This window comes from Idiotropiscis lumnitzeri, chromosome 7, assembly GCF_059441095.1.
Source record: "Idiotropiscis lumnitzeri isolate Australia: NSW breed Sydney's pygmy pipehorse chromosome 7, RoL_Ilum_1.0, whole genome shotgun sequence".
Lineage (NCBI taxonomy): Eukaryota > Metazoa > Chordata > Actinopteri > Syngnathiformes > Syngnathidae > Idiotropiscis > Idiotropiscis lumnitzeri.
The window spans coordinates 8,264,566-8,283,720 of NC_142397.1; the positions used below are offsets into that span (position 1 = coordinate 8,264,566).

The 19,155-nt window shown below is 40.8% G+C and overlaps 1 protein-coding gene across 4 annotated transcripts in view; it reads left to right on the top strand.

Moving 5' to 3' along the window:
* Positions 1 to 19,155, top strand: part of grik4 (glutamate receptor, ionotropic, kainate 4) — a 246,026-nt gene that overhangs the window by 155,315 nt on the left and 71,556 nt on the right. For all 4 annotated transcript variants that reach the window (XM_088300430.1, XM_088300429.1, XM_088300432.1 and 1 more), the window contains 3 exons: positions 1,779 to 1,944; positions 9,115 to 9,293; positions 15,120 to 15,173. In XM_088300430.1, coding sequence (XP_088156556.1) covers positions 1,779 to 1,944; positions 9,115 to 9,293; positions 15,120 to 15,173 — 399 coding nt within the window. The remainder of the gene's footprint in view (positions 1 to 1,778; positions 1,945 to 9,114; positions 9,294 to 15,119; positions 15,174 to 19,155) is intronic.

The following is a 19,155-nucleotide window of genomic DNA, read 5'->3' on the forward strand; positions in this document are numbered from 1 at the left end:
GATTGTATGCCCACCCTTGAAGTGGGCATGAGAAGTATATTTATTGATTCTCACGAAAGACTTGGCTGACTTTTCTTTTCTTCCCCTCTGTGTCTTAATTTTCAATGACACGGGAAACACGGTATAGTTTTTCTCCTAATTAATGATTTCCTTTTGTCTGAATACGACTAAATCAGGATTTCAGCCCGGATTTTGGACACAATTAGCAAGCACAAAATGCAATCTATTATGTTAATAAATAATCTCTCAATGGAACGGTGAGCCTACGTTATTTTTCTTTGATAATAAAGTGAATGATGGTACATGGATGCTGACTTCACCAACCACACCGGCAATTATATTTATACGTGCTGCTATTTTATTTTTGCAGTTGTCACATCACCCGAAATCTGATCTGTAGTCTTGTTCGAATTTGTTTTAAGTGGCTTGTTCTCGTGGGTGGTATGAAAATAAATTCTGTGATCCTTCCGATATGATGACTAAAATTGTGTGTTTTGAGAACGTGTCTGCTGCCGGATAGTATTCTTTGACTTGCAAAAAAAAAAAGAAAAAAAAAAAAACACTCTCGGGCGCGCACACGATGTTTGTTTGTTGGCGTCCTCCTTTTTTTATGTTTTCCGTCACTTACACTATGTGGTTTTTTTGTATATGCTTGCGGTTATGTCAAATGATGCCAGAAGTGAGATGTCAGGCTTTCTCAGAAGCCAGTTGAAATGAAGGTCGAGGGTACGACTCCTCAGACAACGATCACGATCGTGTCAGAAAATTGATGTTGAGCATGTGACTCCGATGACCTCCTTGACAAATTGTGTCAGAAAAGGGATGGTTAGCTGTGATTCGCCCCGGGATCTAATCCAGGTTGAGGAGACAACACCTCAGAATTCTGCCTCAGGAATGTCAGAAGTGGTTCGAGTGGTTTCGCTCCTCAGGCTTCTGTGAAAAATGTTGTCAGAAATAGAATCGTCAGCTGATTTGAAGCCGGTTGAAAGGAAGGTTGCGGCTACTAGTTCTCAGACAACTGTCAGGTGGTGTCAGAAATCTGGATGAGGTGATCAAATAATAATGACAATACAAAATAACAAAGATGGACAATTTTAGGGAAAAAAAATGTATTGCGATTTTTCTGTCAGATATCGTGATTTCGATTGAATTTTCTTCACAGACATTGCAATGCTTTTTTCCCCCTTATAAATCAGTCCAGCGCTGGTTTGTGTGACTTGCTTCGTCAGCGTGGAGCACCAGAGCTCTTAAAAAAAAAAAAAAAAAACGCAGCAGCTTTGACGATCTCAAATTTGCGTTGTCTGAGATCGCAATATCCGTCCTAAAACGATAAATCGTTCTTAATAACCTTGCTTTCATTTTCCAAACCAACAAACTTGCTAACATTCAATCAAGTTCAAATGCTCTCTGGTAATACTTCCGCCTAAATCAGACGTGGGCAAACTACGGCCCGGGGGCCACATGCGGCCTATTAAACGTTTTAATCCGGCCCGCTGAACCTGAAAAAAATTTATTGAATAAACCTTGTTCATGTTTTATTTTCTAAATTCTGTGGTTTTTCAAAGACATATTTTATTGTGATAATTTTGTTCACTTTCATTTAAAATTAGTTTTTTTTTTTCTTTCTCCAATGAGGTGAGGTGACCAAAACACTCCATCCATCTGCTCCTGGTCCGGCCCCTCTGTCAAATTTTGCAACCCATTGTGGCCCCCCCCAATCAAAAAGTTTGCCCACCCCTGACCTAAATTGTCCTCCTGCTGTCCTTGTCTCTGTGCAGGTGCCCTACGTGAAAGTGGCTCCGGAAGACATTCTCAAGGTGCAGTTCCCTCGGTTCACCACTCTGGACCTGCGGCCGACCAACATGGATGTCAGTCTGGCTATAGCGAGCCTTCTCACCTTCTTTAACAGCACGGCCGCCTGCCTAGTCTGCGCACAGGCCGACTGTGAGTAGAGAACAACTCGGGGAGCATGTTCGCCAACTTCCATATCCGTACACCTGCAGACAAAGTGCAAACATTTTTTATTTTTTTTTTTCACGTGTTTTCCTTTAAGATGTGTTGACACACCAAGCTATGCCAGCTGCACAACAACTGTGCTCCAGCAGCAGATGCAGCACTTTATCAAAATCTCGCCCTCTGACACACTGTCTGAAGCAGCTGCTGCAATCCGCAAAGCGTGCTTGATGCCAACATCCCCAAAATAAACAGTCTGCACTACATCATCATCATCTTGAAATGCAAATTAAATATAGCTTGTCTCTGTGTATTCCCTAAACACCACCTGATGAGGATCAAGCGTTGACAGATGAATGAAAAAAAAAAAAAAAAGGAGAGCACGTTTTGTAGTTGAAAACCGGCATTGATCTCACATCTCACCAACTCCTTGTCAAAGGCACTCGTTAGATTCCACAGATACTAAACTGAATGACCTCAAAAAAAGCCTCTCAATCCCCTTGAGGCAAATTTATTTTCGCAAATAGAAAAGGAAGATTAAATCATGGCCTGTTCCCACCCTCTCGGAGTCCAGCGAGCGGTAATTACAACTCCTTGGACAAAGACACCATGACCCGCAGTGGCACCAGCTAACCCTTTTTTTTTTTTTTCTTTGGTTTCACTGTCAGCTTTTCACTTCGACTCACGGAAACACATTAAACCTATCAAACGGCACGCAGTTGGAATTGAAACATGTCCAACCACCCAGCTTGATCTTGACCCTTTTTGGCCGGTCAGTCTCCCTCCCTCCGGCCGCGAGCTCGGTACCGTTCCGGCCTCGACCCCCCCGGCCTTATTCATAAAAATTTTCAGCCCCAACCCCATTATGCAACCCAAACAACCAACCCCACCACCAGCACCCCCCCCCCCCCCCCAAAAAAAGCATCTGTGCATGATGCTGCCGTGGGAGAGAATCTAACGGCAGAAGTTTATTTTAAACATCATTAGCTGCCTAATTTATTATTCAAATCCGCTTACTTTATTACTGGCTTATTATGGTCTTATTAGTCTCCTTCTTCTTCATGATCGTGTCCAATGCAAGTAAGTATGCACAGTTGGTGTTTAGTGGTAGATCTCAGTCATTTTGAACTTCCATCCTCTTTTTGTGACCAGAGAGTTGATTATTACACCTTACAGCTTTGGCCCAAAATATTGATTATAACGCAGGCCTCAAAGGCGCCCTTCGGACGTCAACTTGCGTGTTTTGGGACACAAGCAAACCAATTTTAAGCATTATTTCCTCCCTGTGGCTGAGCTGCAAACGCCTTGAAAAGGAAATGGGACGGATGAAACGTTTTGTTGAAGATGTTGTTGGGCAGCAAAGCATAAGCAAATTGTCGTTCGAAGAGGGTGCCGGATAACCACTGGTCTCATTCAATGGCATCAAATGGGAGATTGTTCCGAAAATGAGAAATGATGGCATGCTCTCCACTCAACCTTTTTCCATTGAGTGGAAAACTAAGCGGCAGCACGCTTCGCTTTGTCCGCCAGAATCGTTTGGTCCCAGCTCCCCTTAGCTCCGCCCCTTCCCCCCGTTGACTGTTGCAGTCAGACATTGGCTTGGCGGCATGCTGTCAATGGCTCGTCCGCGTTTTCTGGCCTCATTAATCATCCACACCAGCGAGAGCTTAATAGGGTGTGACCAATTCATGCGTATTTTCCAACGATGGCCGAGGACACACCGAAGCGGCGGTGTAATTGTGCCCAAAGGTGGGTTGTGCGCCAACAACGATATTAGTTAAGCTCGAATTCTCATGATGCAATGTTGTTGCAATGTTTTAACAATATCCCGGTGCAGCAATTGTGCAGTAACTGAAATAAAGGATCAAATATATTTATGTTGTGTCAAAGTATACAATGCAACTTAAGAAGGATTTTTTTTTTACAGTATTTTCTGGACTATAAGGCACACCTGCATATAAGCAGCAGCAAAAAGCAAAAAAAAACATGGCAACAACTTTGCTGATTAAAACAGAACAGACCCAAGAAAAAATAAAAATCAAGATTTATTTTGTGTATTTTCTGAACACTAGGTTAGTATTGTGAAATCTGCCTGGCAACACGAGCTGGCTGAATTCTGATTGGACAAAAATTCTCACCCATAAATACAACACTAGGATATCAATGTGAAGCAACATGATTTAGTTTTTTCCTGATTATGTTAGACCAGCAGAGAAGGCCTTGACCGTCCACCACTGGCCAAAACTAAAATTCACAAAGCGAATGCGACATTGCATCGACTGCACAACAATCAGCTATGTGAACAACTACACAATTACCTCTGCGCACTCTCGTTTGTGTCCACAAGTCAAGAACAACGCACTGAACATCCTGTCTGTTCTTCTAAAATCCCAACGACAATAAAAAAAAAAAAAAAGTGTTTCCTGCGACTGATGAAGTGACACCAGACATGAAATCCACATTTGTAACATCCAATTAGGGTTCATTATCAAGACACCTTGATGATTAAAGGAATGTGCAGAAAGGTGGAAGGTTGACTCTGCGAGCTTAATTGAAGGGCTTGGCATACATTAGTGTGACTGATAATGGTGATTAACCTGCCATGGTGGCGAGAGGCGCTCCATGTTCTCGTTCCGTCAGTTCACTGAACACGCTGCCCTGCTGGCAAAATCATTTCATTTAGTGCATTCGGGTATTTGATTGGTGGGCAGATGTAAGGGTTTGGTTTTTTTTTTCTGTCTAATGACGAATGAAATTGTCTGAAGAGACATGAAGCAATGTTCTTCAGCCACGAGTTATTTTACTGCGACTTATTGAATTTCTTCCCAACAAATAGCCCGATAGCGCCCCTTACGTCTCGTCTTGTCCTTTTCCCCTTCAAATGCGCGTTCACGACATACAGAATGTGTCCCAATTTCTCGTAAACTTGACATCAACGAACGAAAAGAAGCGGGAAACACAGAAATGTCTTTTGAGTTATGCTTTCGACCGCTCGCTGTAGAGCAGGCTGTCAGATGAAACAACAATGCTACAAGCTAGGTTAGCTAAAGCTAATCTGAATGCCGTGACAAATTGATTGTCATTCCAATAAAACTCGAGATTTCGTGAGATAATTGGAGGTTATTATATTTAGCCGTCTTTTAAAAGTTGTTGCTAAACGCTAGCTGGCACTAGTGATGGGTAAATGAAGCTTCAAATCTGCTTCATGAAACAGCTGTTGTATTTTTGAGTCCTCTAGATGGCACTGTAGGTTTAAATAAAGGGTTTAAAAAAAATGGCAAGTCAGCCCAATGTTGATCAGAGAGTGCCATCTACAGGAGTCCAAAAATACGACAACTGGTTCATGAAGCAGATTTGAAGCTTCATTTACCCATCCCTAGCTAGCACGCGGTCGGGGCTAATAGCATCGAGGCTAGGCTGCTTCTGAATTGATTGTCTTCTGTTTTTTATTGCTTTGTTGCGTAATCTACAATGTAATGCTGTTATTAGGGAGTAACACCACGTCTGCTTATGACACAACCGGCACGTGGCTCCAATTGATCATGTTAGCTGATCAAGTGCGTGTTCCAAAGTCTCACGAGCGTTACCTTCCGAACACGCCCACCCGCCCCTCTCATTGATGCAAGAATCACATCTTTCCTCAAGGTGAACATTTTTTTTTTGCGTTAGCAGCGGTGGAGTGACTCCTATATAATGACGGCGAACTAAAGTGGTGCATAAATCTAAAAGTGAGTGGTCGGGAGGCAATTTAGTGGATAAGAGTATAACAAGGCGCTATTTATCATCTGAGGTGTCAGAATGAGGTGGACCCACATTCAAAATCGGAGGCCCTGGTGCTGCATTCGCACTAAATGGCAGAGTAATGGCTTTGTCCCTTTTTGATTGTTTTTCATCAACAAAGGCATTTTCTTAAAAAAATACACACATCGACACGCACAAAAAAAAATAGCAATTACTTGTAGTTGACTACTAGCATTTTGCTCCATTTCACTTCTGCGGAAGAAAGAATTTTGTTGATTCTGATTGTTGACTAAAGCGTCTTGCTTGACTTGAATTTTCCACCATCATCGAGTAGTCAGGAGTCTTCAATCCTGTTCCTGCTGTGTCCTGCCTGTTTTCCATTTCTCCCTCCTGCCACACCGGATTCAAATAATCCGGATCATTATCTAGCTTCTGCAGACCTTGCTGGTTATCTGATGATTTGAGATGGAAAACAGGGCAGGACGGCAAACCTCGAGGAACAGGATTGATGACTAGTCGATGAAGAAAATGCCGTCAAATTCCCAGTTTCTACAAAACGTGTACGTCTCTCGCGCGAGGCCAATATTCCAACTTGAGTTCTTAGTTGATCCATGAAAGAAAGCACCTGAATGTTGGAGGTCAAACTTTCAACGCCACCGCTGTGTGTCAAGCAACTGCACCTGATGGAAGTCAGCGATGAAATATGGTTCCCCTCCGTGGTTATTTTGGGTTAATGGGGCGGTGATTACGCTGGCACTTCAATATTTTGACATATCTCCTCTGCTGTAAATTTGAAAGTTCACATTGGAGGCAAAGTCATAAAAGTAGGTCTTGCTATGCCGAAGGCTAAATGATGAGTCATCACAAAAGGTGACGGCGCACACTGTGGATTTTATTCTCTGCTACTGTAACATTCGTTCACTGTACTGTCTGCAGCCTATTGTGGCAGAGAGAGAGAGAGAGAGAGAGAGAGAGAGAGAGATTTTTCACCTAGTTAATCGGAAAAAATCCTCGATTAATTGTTAATAATTTAACACGTTGAATAATATATTGTAATTAATGTATCTACTTTTCAGGCGAAGCAAACTGGTTCCCCAAAAACAAACGGTAAGAAATGATGGCACCCTAGTGTTGAAAAACACCTCTTTGAACGTGACGAGCGTGAACTTCCTTGTGTGTCGCTATATTTGTATGCAGCCACGTCAGACACAGTTCACTGTCTGATGTCATAAAATCTACGTGAAATTGTACTTGATGTCTCTATGAGCTGCTGTGCAGGCAGACAGAGACGGGTGATTTAGTAGAAGCTATTTCAAGATCATCAAAGACGCTCCGTGTCGTACGAGAGAGAGAGGGAGCCGGGATGACACGTTCAAGGCAGGGGAGAGGAGGTCCCATGTCATGGGTGTCCACATATTGCAAAACAAACACTTTGAATAATATATGGCCATGCAGACGGGGAGACATCGAAACTGACACTGGTAGGCATGATGCCGGGGAGATGATGAGCTTTCGCAGCCTTGCAACCAACAGGGGAAATGGGCTTCCACTTGTATCGCGCTTTTCCATCTGCGAGGCGCTCAAAGCGCTTCACACTGATTCCTTATTCATGCACTGATGATGATCATCGATCCCACAACCCTACTGGGGAGACGACCACCGAAACCATGCCGCTAGTGATGGAAAATGAAGCTTCAAATTTGCTTCATGAACCAGTTGTTGTATTTTTTTTACTCCTCTAGATGGTGCTGTTGTCTTTAATAAAGATGTTTAAGAAATGGCAAGCGAGTGTACTTTCAACCCAATAGTGTACAGAGAGTGCCAAAAAATAACAAATCTGAAGCTTCATTTTTCCCATCACTAGCTGGCAGTGAATGATTTAAAAATATCAATATAGTGTTTTATAAACCGACAGGCTATGAAAAGGAAAATCGATTAAAATCGATATTTTTTTTTTAAACCCAGCCCTAAACAAAATATGTGCTCACGAAACAATTTTCCAATGCAGAACAAAAATATGTGATCTTGTGTGAGTGCTGTCTCGCAGACAAAAAGCCTTCGAGCAATTTACCGTCCGCTCATCGCTGCGGTAATACAGTGTTTTGATTCCAGTACGTTAAGAGGGATTTGCACTAATTAAAACATAGCCAACTTAATCAAAAGGCTCCTGGCAGCAGGTAACGAGTCACTTGGCATCCATATATATTTAGCAGAGACCCTGAGAGGTTATCTGGCTCATTTCCAATATAGGAAGAAGGTAAATCCAACCCGGATTATTAGAGAGCGTAGACCTCGACAAATTAACATGAAAGTTACCTTGGCATCTCTTCAGAGGTTAATATTTAATATTTTATTACTGTAATAAAAACGGAGAAATTCCAATCGTTGCCTTTTGTTATTTTATTATTATAGTCAGCTTCGGCAACACTTACTGTCGACATGACCGCAAGCATCTGATTGTTGAGTTGGGCTACTTGGAACAGAGAACAATATGTTTATCGCACTCTTCCACTAACCCTTCCAATACCATCACTTCCAACTTTATGTTTCGTGTTAAAAAAAAAAACTGAGTTACAAAATCGCAAAACCATATTCTAAATTTGGCTGTCTCCACCAACCATAGACCAGTTGGCAACAGTTCACAGTCTAGTTATAGTGAATGATGTCATTTCATTCTCTGTCTCCGTGCATTACTGGCCCAGGTGAAATGAATGTCCTATTTGGCGTCTATACCCGTTGATGGCAACGCAATATTTTTGCCATAGTGGTAATTATTTGTTCAAATATTTTAATGTAGGTGTGAAAAATCACGGCGGCATGTAGTGATGGGAAAATGAAGTGAAAAAATGAATGTATTTTTGAGTCCTCTAGATGGCACTGTTGGTTTAAATAAAGGGTTTAAAAAAACGGCAAGTCAGTGAACTTTCAGTCAAATGTTGATCCTAGAGTGCCATCTATAGGAGTCCAAAAATACTACAACTGCTTCATGAAGCAGATTTGAAGCTTCATTTACCCATCACTAATGCCAGCCCGGGTAAAATGAATGTACTTTTTGGCGTCTATATGCGTCAATGGTAGCGAATGAGTTAATAATGGTACTGTGTGAAATTGTTGATTGAATCGAAAATTAATCAAAGTGAATCGAAAATCAAATCGAATCGGGCCATTGTGTATGGAATCGAATCCATTTTGGAAATTTAAATCCATTCCCAGCCCTAAATATTTTTTCAAATATAATATTTGGACGAGCAAGTTCCTCGAATGGTCGTCACCAGTTTGTTCTCACCCCTCTGACACGTCTCCAACAATTTCTTTTCAACTTTTTTGTTCAAGGTTATCCGTGTTAAGCCTACTCAAGTCTAATTTGGAGTCTTCACTTCATTACAAGTAATCCACTGTGTGTGTTTGTGTGCGTTCCAGGCTTATTGAACCTGGAGCAGCTCCTCAGGCAGTTCCTCATCTCCAAGGAGACCCTGTCAGTGCGTATGCTCGACGACAGCCAGGACCCGACCCCGCTCCTGAAGGAGATACGAGACGACAAGACCCCCACCATCATCGTCGACGCCAACGCCACCATGTCGCATATCATTCTGGAACGGGTGAGTGTCTTGCGCAACGATAGAAATGAAACAAGAATCCCCGAGGACTGAGAAATGCTGAAGGCAAGAAATGTTCAAGGATAAAAGTCATTCAATATGTTGAGATTTTTTATTTATTTATTTTTTTTTAACTTGGGGAGGGAAAAAAAGTAGTTGCTTTAGCTTCAATTTAGATTTGTTGAGATATATATTGTATTTCCCACAGGGGACTAAAAGAGAGAGTGAAGAAACTACAGAAAGAGTCAAATGTTGTTTTGTTGTTTTTTTTCACTGCCATAATCCATTTGCTATCTTGAATCACAAGGAAGATAAATTGTTGCACTTTGGGCTGAGGGCGCATCTTTAAAAAGCATAGCATCATCAGTCTACAGTTGCTGAAATCGTCCAAAGTAAAGACAGCGGAATTGAGCCGGTGTCATAAAGAATAACAATAAAAACAAAAGAAAAAAAAAGATGCTTTTACATACCAAAAAAATATCGATGACAGAATAAAATATCATCTCAACCCATGTTTCATCATTCCGAGAAAATGATACGGATGTTTATCTTGATAAACTGACAGTAGTATACATGTCAGAGGAATATAAAGCCGACAATTCTCGCAGTGAAGATGCAAAACTTGTGGGGAATAAAAAAACGTGATACATTGCACATTGATTTTAATGCAACAGGCGCGAATTAAGCTTGTAGCTGGAATCACATCCTAGTACGGTAGAGTTATTTTATATATCTATATATATATATATATATATATAGATATATAAAATGACTCTGTATATATATATATATATATATATATATATATATATATATATATATATACAGTTATTCATGTAGTTTTTGGGTCAGACGTGTCCATGACTATGTCATTGATCAGTTTATTTCAATGAGGTCCTCTACTAACATTTTACTGACCTTCGTTCATATCCGTTTCATATCCCCTTCCCAAGCTGAGGATCTCGTCCCTATGCCACCATTTGGAAACAAATCCTCTCACTCTGGAGCAAAGCATCTCAATTGTGTCGCAGTGCAACCTCAAACGATTGTGACGTATCCAACCTCAATGTAAACCGCTGTGTCTATTTTTCAAAACAAACTTTGTCAATCCGCTCCAAAAACAACCTTTGAATAGTTCATAACTGGAGCTACGATATGCAAACGCCATAAAGCCAATTGCGTACATTTTTTTATTTTTTTTTTTATGGCGCCATTAGCAAGCACGACACTTTGTCTCCAAGAGAACAATATGATCCTTCTGTGCTTTTTCCTCTCCAGCACATGCTGGTAATTAACCTTTTAGTACATTATTAACACCTCGGACACTTAAAATGATGACGCGTCACCTGATTGGAGACTAATGTGGAAGAGGCTTGATGGCATCAATATGAGTAAGCGAGGATGTTTGGCGGCGGCATATGGCACTGCCGCAATTAATACACACCTCATTATTTCCGCAAGACGATGGATGGATGGACGGCCAGATTGAAGGTGACGTCAAGTCGATGTATAATGGAGTCGAAAGAGACGGTGTTTCGTTTCTATTCTGATTTGCTCTTTTCCGCTGTCGTCTTCTCCTCAATTTAGCCTTCAAGTTGCCATTAGCGGTCATCTGGTTACCATAGCAACCCGTACAACTCCGGGCCAAAGAGCAGTGGGGGCCCACAGTAGGGTGTCTTGCTTGTCATCGCCTTTGTAACCCGTTCGCTTCCTTTTCTTTCTCGGCATTATGCATTCAGAGACACTCCGAGTATGGGTGGACACGGCCGTGACATTTACGAGGGTGACTGTAAAAATGGGAGCAAGGAAACGGAACATTTATTGCCAAGTATGGAAAAAGAAGGAATTTGGCTTGCTATGGCGGTCGTCCATCGAGCTAAAATGAAAAAGAAAAAATATAAATGCATACTTGCCAACCTGTTTATTATATCTGGGAATGAAGGAGGTTGTACAGAAGCTTGTAAAAAAAAAAAATTTTTTTAATGAAATAAAAAAAAATGGAATCAGAAATAAGTTATATCATGTACAAATAAATATTGATAATTATACAGTCTATACAGTTGTAAATTAGATTTATAAGAAATTTGCTCTAAATAATCAAGTATAATTCACCCAAAAAAATAAATAAATATAATAATGTGGAAAGAAAAAAAAATCACTGGCTGTGAAGATGCAGTAAAAGTTCTTGGTAGTTTTTTTTTCCTTCCCTTTGGTGTATTTCAGTTTATTTGTACTGCTTTGCAGCAGTGGTTGAGTTGTCCATGGTGAAGAAAAAAACAAAAAAAAACGGACCTAAAACAAGGCCAGAATTTCATTTTGCAGAAATATTTATTTTGTTGAACAATTTTCTTACTGTCATGAAAACAATAAACGTAATAGCAAAGCAATAATTTCATGATCAAATTATTCTATGAATCTACAAATTATTTGATATGACATTCAGCCACATAAAAAAAAATGTAAATATATAAATTCACATTTCTAAAATTCATGAATACATTTCCCGAGAAAAGTAAAGAGACATTTTTTTTTTTTCATGATAATCCTGGCAACCACGGCAATCACATATCCGCCAAATTGGACAAAACTGGATGGATGTGAGACAAAAGACAGTTGACATACGTGGGTCAAACGTGCCCGGCTGTGATTGCAGTGGATGCCGGACCATATTTTGAAGCAGAAAATAAAAATTTCCACAGCAGTCACGATAAGGATAAAGAAACCTAGTCAGCCGTAAGAAAACGGTGTGAACGCAACAAAATGTGACAGTGCCTAATAGGCCGTGACAAAGCTTGGAGGCGGTCTGAAGTGGGGTGGAAGGCATATTTATTTCCCTGGCTTCAAGTTTTGTCACATTCTGCCCTGTTTTGTTGCCTCATTTTGTCACAGTTCTCACAGCAAGCCCGGCTGAATGGTAACTATTTCATCACGTTCAACCGCTCCGTCCGTACCTGCAAAGGGGGCTGGCGTTGCCACCATCATAAGTAAAGATAATATAAGAATAATTTCGGTATATGGAAATGAAGAGTTCTGTTCATAATCAGTCGGGATTATTCTGAGAAAAATGAAACGTACCGAGACCTGAAAATCTGGCAGCAATCCTGTGAAAATTATTTATTGGCTGAGCCTGATTATGTTAAATAATAATTAACAAGTCTCACCACAATGTTGATTATAAATTTAATAAAACCAAATTGCGTTATAGCTATATGTAGCATTTTAATAATGACATCTTAGCTAGCTCAGCAGCAATATATCAATATATTTTTTTTAATTGGTCATTTATCACATTTTTTTCTTCACCAATTAAGCTAACAGCATGTGACATAATTAGCAAGCTAATGTGTGTGTTTACCCTGCAATTACTGTAATAATGTAATATGACGTAAGCAAATCAGCAATCAAATATAATAATATTTGATGTATTGAATTAATTTCATCGTATTTAGAGCATTTAGCCCATCGCTCAAATCTCAGCGGTTCGACAAGATGGACGAATTCAAGCTAGCAACAGACAGACTGAGGAAATGAGAGAGAAAAAATATTTCTGTTTGACTTTCTGGACATGTGTGCCATGGGCAAAGAGAACAACACAATGGAGTTTTTAATGCAAAGCTAGCTAGCGTACACTAGCGTCACGTAACAGAACGGACGTCTGGACATACCTGAATTCCATCCCAGTTGATTAATATTCAAACACTTTGCCCTAATGGTGGCGTATCAGCAATAAAGCTAACATCGTGTGACATAATTAGCTAGCTAACGTGTCTGTTTACCCAGCAGTTACTTTTTATCTAACAGTTAACGTTTCCTGTCATTTAAATTCAACTGACACACAAATTCGTAAACTTTTTTCATGTTAATGTAATAAGACAGAATAAAACCAGTAATCAAATGTAATTAATAGTATTTCTTACTAATTCCAGCATGTAGCCCAACCCTCAAATCTCAGCGGTTTGACAAGATGGACGAATTTGGGGGCTAGCAAGCTAGCAACAGAGGAAATAAGTGAGAAAACAAACAAACAAACAAACAAACTTTCTGGACGTGTGTGGCATTGGCAAAGAGAACAACAAAATTGAGTTTTTAACTCATTTACTGCCATTGACGGCTAAAGACGTCAACGATATTTTTTTTTACTCAGCTGATAATTAATACGAGTTAATACAAAACTAGCTAGCGTAAACTAGCGCCATATACACAACGTATATCTGGACATACCTGAATTCCATCCCAGTCAATGTCCAAACATTTTGCAGCCGTTCTCCGCCGACAAGCTCTTACGACTGGATAACCCCTCGCACTCTTATCGAGCCATCCAATTTCTTTGGCTGTCAAGAGACATCATGTAGACAAAGGTGCTGAAACACTGGCAATCCCATCTCTCAAGTGGACAGCAAAATATATCAACGCTTCGCGTCGACGTTGTTTGCCAGGCTCAGATGATAAGTGCGTCCATCTTGTCCGAAGGGATCCTGACTTGTCTTCTGTACACCCTCAAGCAAACCTCATCGGACAAAGGTCTCGCCTCTGCGAGCCTTTTAGCGTTCCCAAGCCATTTAGGTCAGTTGGTGTGTTGAACGTAATCTCATTCAGTCAGAAAACGGCAGCAACGACCTGGAGTAGTAAAATCAGCAGCAGTGTGAAACTTTGCTAAAACAAACATTCAACAATTGACGTTCCTTTCGCATTATTTCCTTTAGATAGGGCAGATTTGTGTAGCTTTTGTGCGACGGTGCGTTTAAACACCCATCGGAGTCTTTCTTCATTTATTTTGAATGAGTTTTAGCCTCACGTTTCTCATATGCTGTGAAGTGAACTTTTTCTGTCCCTGCTAAATACTCAAGATAAATATTCAAGACTTCTGTTGCCGCCAAACTAAGGATAGGACTAAATTTACATGATATAAAATTTTCTCTTTTTCTTTTTTTTTTTTGGAGATTTTGAATGTTCTACCCTCCTGTTTCCATGCAAAATAATGCTGCTTGTGTGATAATCGTAACCATAATTGAATTTCTATTAATTGCACAGCCCTACACTCAACAATTACATAATTGGAATAATCGTTAAAAAAACGATTATTATGCTCCAATGTTTCTTTTTTGACCCCCAAAAAATTAATAATCATTTGAATAATCCTGATGTCAATTATTACTAAAATAATCGTGATTCATATTTCTTTTTCATCATCAAGCAGCCCTACTACGACTTCCTACAGGTGACGTCATGTTACACTTCTTTACGTCTGCGTGTTGCAACCCAGCATTGAACTTCATGACGAGATCAATTAATAATCGATTTGTCGCCATCAATCAAATGCTTCATCGTTGTCATGGGACAATCACGCGACACTTTTGTGATGGCAAAATAATCCAAGCGAACGTTTTTCAAGGTCATCGCTGCCGATTCCGCCGGAAACTGACCTCATCAGATTGCAGACTGTGTGCCAATACCGATTTTGGAGCATGACAGCAATTGGAAAAAGTTCACCATCTCCTTCACGGTGGCTGTCTGCTGTGACTTTGATTTAATCAAATTGTCAGACACTTGTCGAGCAGCATACTAATTCACCTCCGAAATTTAATTGCCCCCCCCCCCCCGAGTCGCAGTCAGATAAATAAATGTCTGTTCTTATCAAGAGTGCGATTTGATCAGTGTGCCGCAGAGTGGAGCGCCGGTTCGCTGACCTCTCACCCCTTCACATCCTTCACTCTCTCTACTTTCCAATTTGTCTCAACAGCTTCCGTTCAGACTCTAAACTTTGTTTTTTGTATGTTTAACTTATGATTCCTCTCACTGCTCCTCCTCTTTCTTTTTTTTTGCATGCAGGCGTCAGAGCTGGGGATGCTGTCAGTCTACTACACGTACATCTTCACTTCTCTGGTAAGCAAAGCAAGATTTTATTAATGTTTTGAAATGGATAAAGTCGAACCCTTAAAGTCGTTTGCCCGAGCTCAGTTTAAATATTTTTGGATCGGGAAAGTGAAATTAATTATCGTTATCTTTTTTTATTTGGGAGAAATGAGGAAATAATTGACGACTTGAAAAGTTTTAAAGAGAAATATGACCACTCCCCCTTCAGCTCCGCCTCGGTACTACAAGAGTTACGAAAGGGACAGATTACAAACACTCCATTGGAATTCATTGTACTTTGATTGCATATGAAGTCCAAAAACTGGCATCAAAATTCATGTGGAGCAAAGTTAAATGTTCAAAATATAACCGGTCGGGGTTATTGTGCGCAATGTTGCTCTGGACCACGAGAAGCGATCGGCACGGTATTTTTGATTTTGTGGAGGTGATCACATGAGCTCTCGGTGGTTGTCAATAAATCTAAACTATTGTGTAGAACGCTTTTACACGTTCACAGCTTGAAGTGGACAAGAGGAGTCATGTGCATTTGAATTTTTGTGGCGATCGGTCGCCACTTTAGACAACAGAACTGACGATGTGAGCAATATGACCTCGCCTGCCTCTCGTCAACGCTGAAACCGCCAAAAAAATAACAAGCCAAACTCCAAAAGGGGGCGTGCCAATTTGTCGAAAATCTCATCAACAAAAAAATCCTTAAATTACGACAGAGTCTTTTCGAGGCGGGAGCATTTTAATACGGATGTCATTTTTACATGCAAACCTATGATATAAGTGTTGATAATGTTAACGTCAATCAAGCGTCCCTTTAAAGCCCACCTGCTCCCAAGAATGGATCGTGTTGGACTAAAGAAGTTGGCACCGTACAGATATATTGTGCACCTGCAACAAAGTGACTTTTTTGTTCTTCTTTGTTCCCATCAATAATTGGATGGATGGATGATGTTAAGCGGAGACAGTGATACGTTACGACACCGTGGCCTCATTATTCAAAGTCGAATTGAATGTGTTTGAAAACAAGCCACATGCTGCGTGTTGACAGTAGCTTCCCTCATTTTCGCTTGCCTTCTTTGCCTCTGCTCACGTTAATTGCGTCTTTTCTCGACTTTCGACAAATTTTGTGGTGGCGCACATCTTGGTCGAGAGCCAGCGTTTGGTGAATTTCTTCATCATTTAAATTGTTTGTGATATTGCGCTAAAGCACAGGTGTCAAACTTGAGGCCTGGGGGCCAGATCTGGCCGGCGACCTCATTTTATATGGCCCGCGAAGTGCGTCAACTTCCTGTTTTAAGCACATTTTCTTCACTTTTAACATTGTGATATGAGATATTGACATTTATTTGTTACCAAACCTCCCCTTTTAAAATAAATTGTTGAACAAACAATTACTTCCTGGCTTTTGAGTTCCAAACTGGAGTTCCATCAATTTGTTGTGTGTATGCGATAACGTAAGGTGATTATTTATTTATATGGTTTCAGTCATAACGGCCCTCTGAGGGAAACCATAACTACGATGTGGCCAGTTTGACACCGCTGTGTTAGATCTGCGGGTGATTGTGGACATGACTGCCATTTATTGAATAAATGGGTTCAGCCTTGGAAAACATCTACACTATAATCAGTGCTTCAGGCTGCATTTACCTTATTTTTATGGAACTGGAAAAGGTCAACACAGTAGATTTTAACTACGATAATTAGTCACAAGCGGTACATTAGTTCCGGGAACGAGGTGGACTCGTACGGTCCTCCTATTTCTGATCATGAACCAACTAAATGTAAAAGCTAATTATAGTATGTGACTGTAATTGTCCTATAGGAGTTCAAAATGCTGTTTTCATCACAGCACCGCAGAGACGATTCACTTCAGGCTAATTCATAGCTCATCACAAGTCGGCCGCGTCCATGCTTTGACATTTTTTCACAGTATTCACTTCTTTTCACCCCTCCTCTTGCTTTTGTTTCTACACATAAATAATCCCCCCGCATCGCTCTCTCCCAGGCAGTCCGAAACATAATGGAGACGCAAGGAAGCGCTGGTGTCCCCTTAGTGACTCATCTCTAAAGCTTATGCATTATTCTTACTGAGCCGCAAAAGTACAAGCAATACTGTAGCCACAAAAGAAAAAAAAATAACATTGCAGTGCTACCTTGAAGATAGAATGCTCCTCCGTGCTTTTTTTACTGTTTGAAGTTTGACCCCAAATTTCCTTAAACTGTAACACCCTTTTTTTTGTAGTTCAAACCATCCTCAAACTTGATTTCAATCTTATTGATAGTTTTTGATCATGTGATCCGTATTTGCTTGTCTGCCATTTTAAAGGTTGAGATATGGAGGATAGGCTTACCCGGAAGATGAAAACTGTAATCAATTAATAGCAGCTTTGACAAAAAAAAAAAATGCACACGGCTAAACGTGCTCGCGATTCTATGGGCAGTGAGATGTTGTGCCACCCTTGCCTGCCCACTGAAAATTTTATAGGTGCGTCCCTGCCTTCCACCTTATTGTTACAGCCAAACACTGCATAGTGAGTTTAGAGACACGGAAGAAATATATTTGAAAAATACGTGTTACGCGTGACGTCATTAGCAAGCGCGCAGCCTCCGAAGGACCCTGTCCACATCTAGCAACCCGTCCCTATCTCGTCCCGACACCAGCAACCGGTGTTGGGGAGGTACTTGTCGCGAATGCTAACAGCTAGATGCTAGCCAGTAGTAGCCAATAGCAACGGAGATAACAACGACGGCGTAATTAACTAGCGGTTTGTTGGCGTCCGAAACTGAATATGATTTCCGTATGGTGTTGTGTTGATGTTGGTGGCAACTATGTCACGTCAATTAAAACTACTATAGAGCAAAGCTGAAAGGTCGAAATCGGAAGTCAAGGTAGCCGTTACGTCACCATGAAGGCCAACTTCAAAGTAAAGGTCTGCTAAGGCTATTGCATTGGCGTCAATGACACAATGTAATGTTCTTAAGCTTTATTTTGAAGTTGGCCATTGCGGAGGCGGCGTGGTCGTTCAGAATGTTTGTAGCTTCCTTGACATGGCTGTCTGAAATGACGGTGTCGGGACAAGAGATAAAAATCCTTTCTCATTAATTTGAGGGCTCGTTTAACCTCAAGTTGCAAAAATGCTCCCATACATGCGTTTTACGTGATCCATGTGAGATTTCAACTTCTTCTATTGCTATTACACAGATTGCGGACTAATCATGTTGCCTTGCGCTGTTTTTTTCCCCCAACCATTCCTTGGATCGTCCCCGGGTCGAACCGTGTGCTTAATCCATACGCATCACGGGTCAAAGATGATCCGTTGCACCACAAGTTACGAGTCACTCGTGGATGGAAGGAACGGGGAGAAGCCTGTCACTTTTCAAAATAAGATATTTTTTTGCTTTAATTAATTCCACCTGTGTGGTCTGTCGTCGACTGGTCCAGAGTGTCCCGTTGGAAGAACTTTTCAAAGTCGGACAGATCTAATATAATCAAAACTTTCACGGTTGCTTCCCTCCATTATCGAATGGAATCATTCAGTCCATAAAAATAAGCTTCCTAAAAGCTCAAAACAACCAAGGATTCTTCGCGCCATTGGCGTAAAAAAGCAGTTTCTTCAGTACAGCGAGCGAATAAAAATGGTGCAAAGGTCAGAGTGCTAAATGAGCCTACTGGGACTCTAAATTAGTTTGTTTATTTCTGGCTTTCGTTTAACTATGACAGCGAAATGTGCTGCCTCACGTGACCTCTAACCTTAACAACGCGCTGATATGGAAGACCCGTCGCCTTTTTACGCAAACCCTTTTGGGCGGTTTATAACAGCGTCTAAGGCTGAGTCGGCAAGACAAGACAAGAACGTCTCGATTTACAGCCTCAAAAATGCTCTGGGAATTAATCGGCACTTCTTTTAAATAGAGGCGATAAAACCTGAAGATTATAATCTTCTGGTTGGGAGAATTTATTGATGTACTATATTAATTGTACTGTGTATTAGTTACTTAG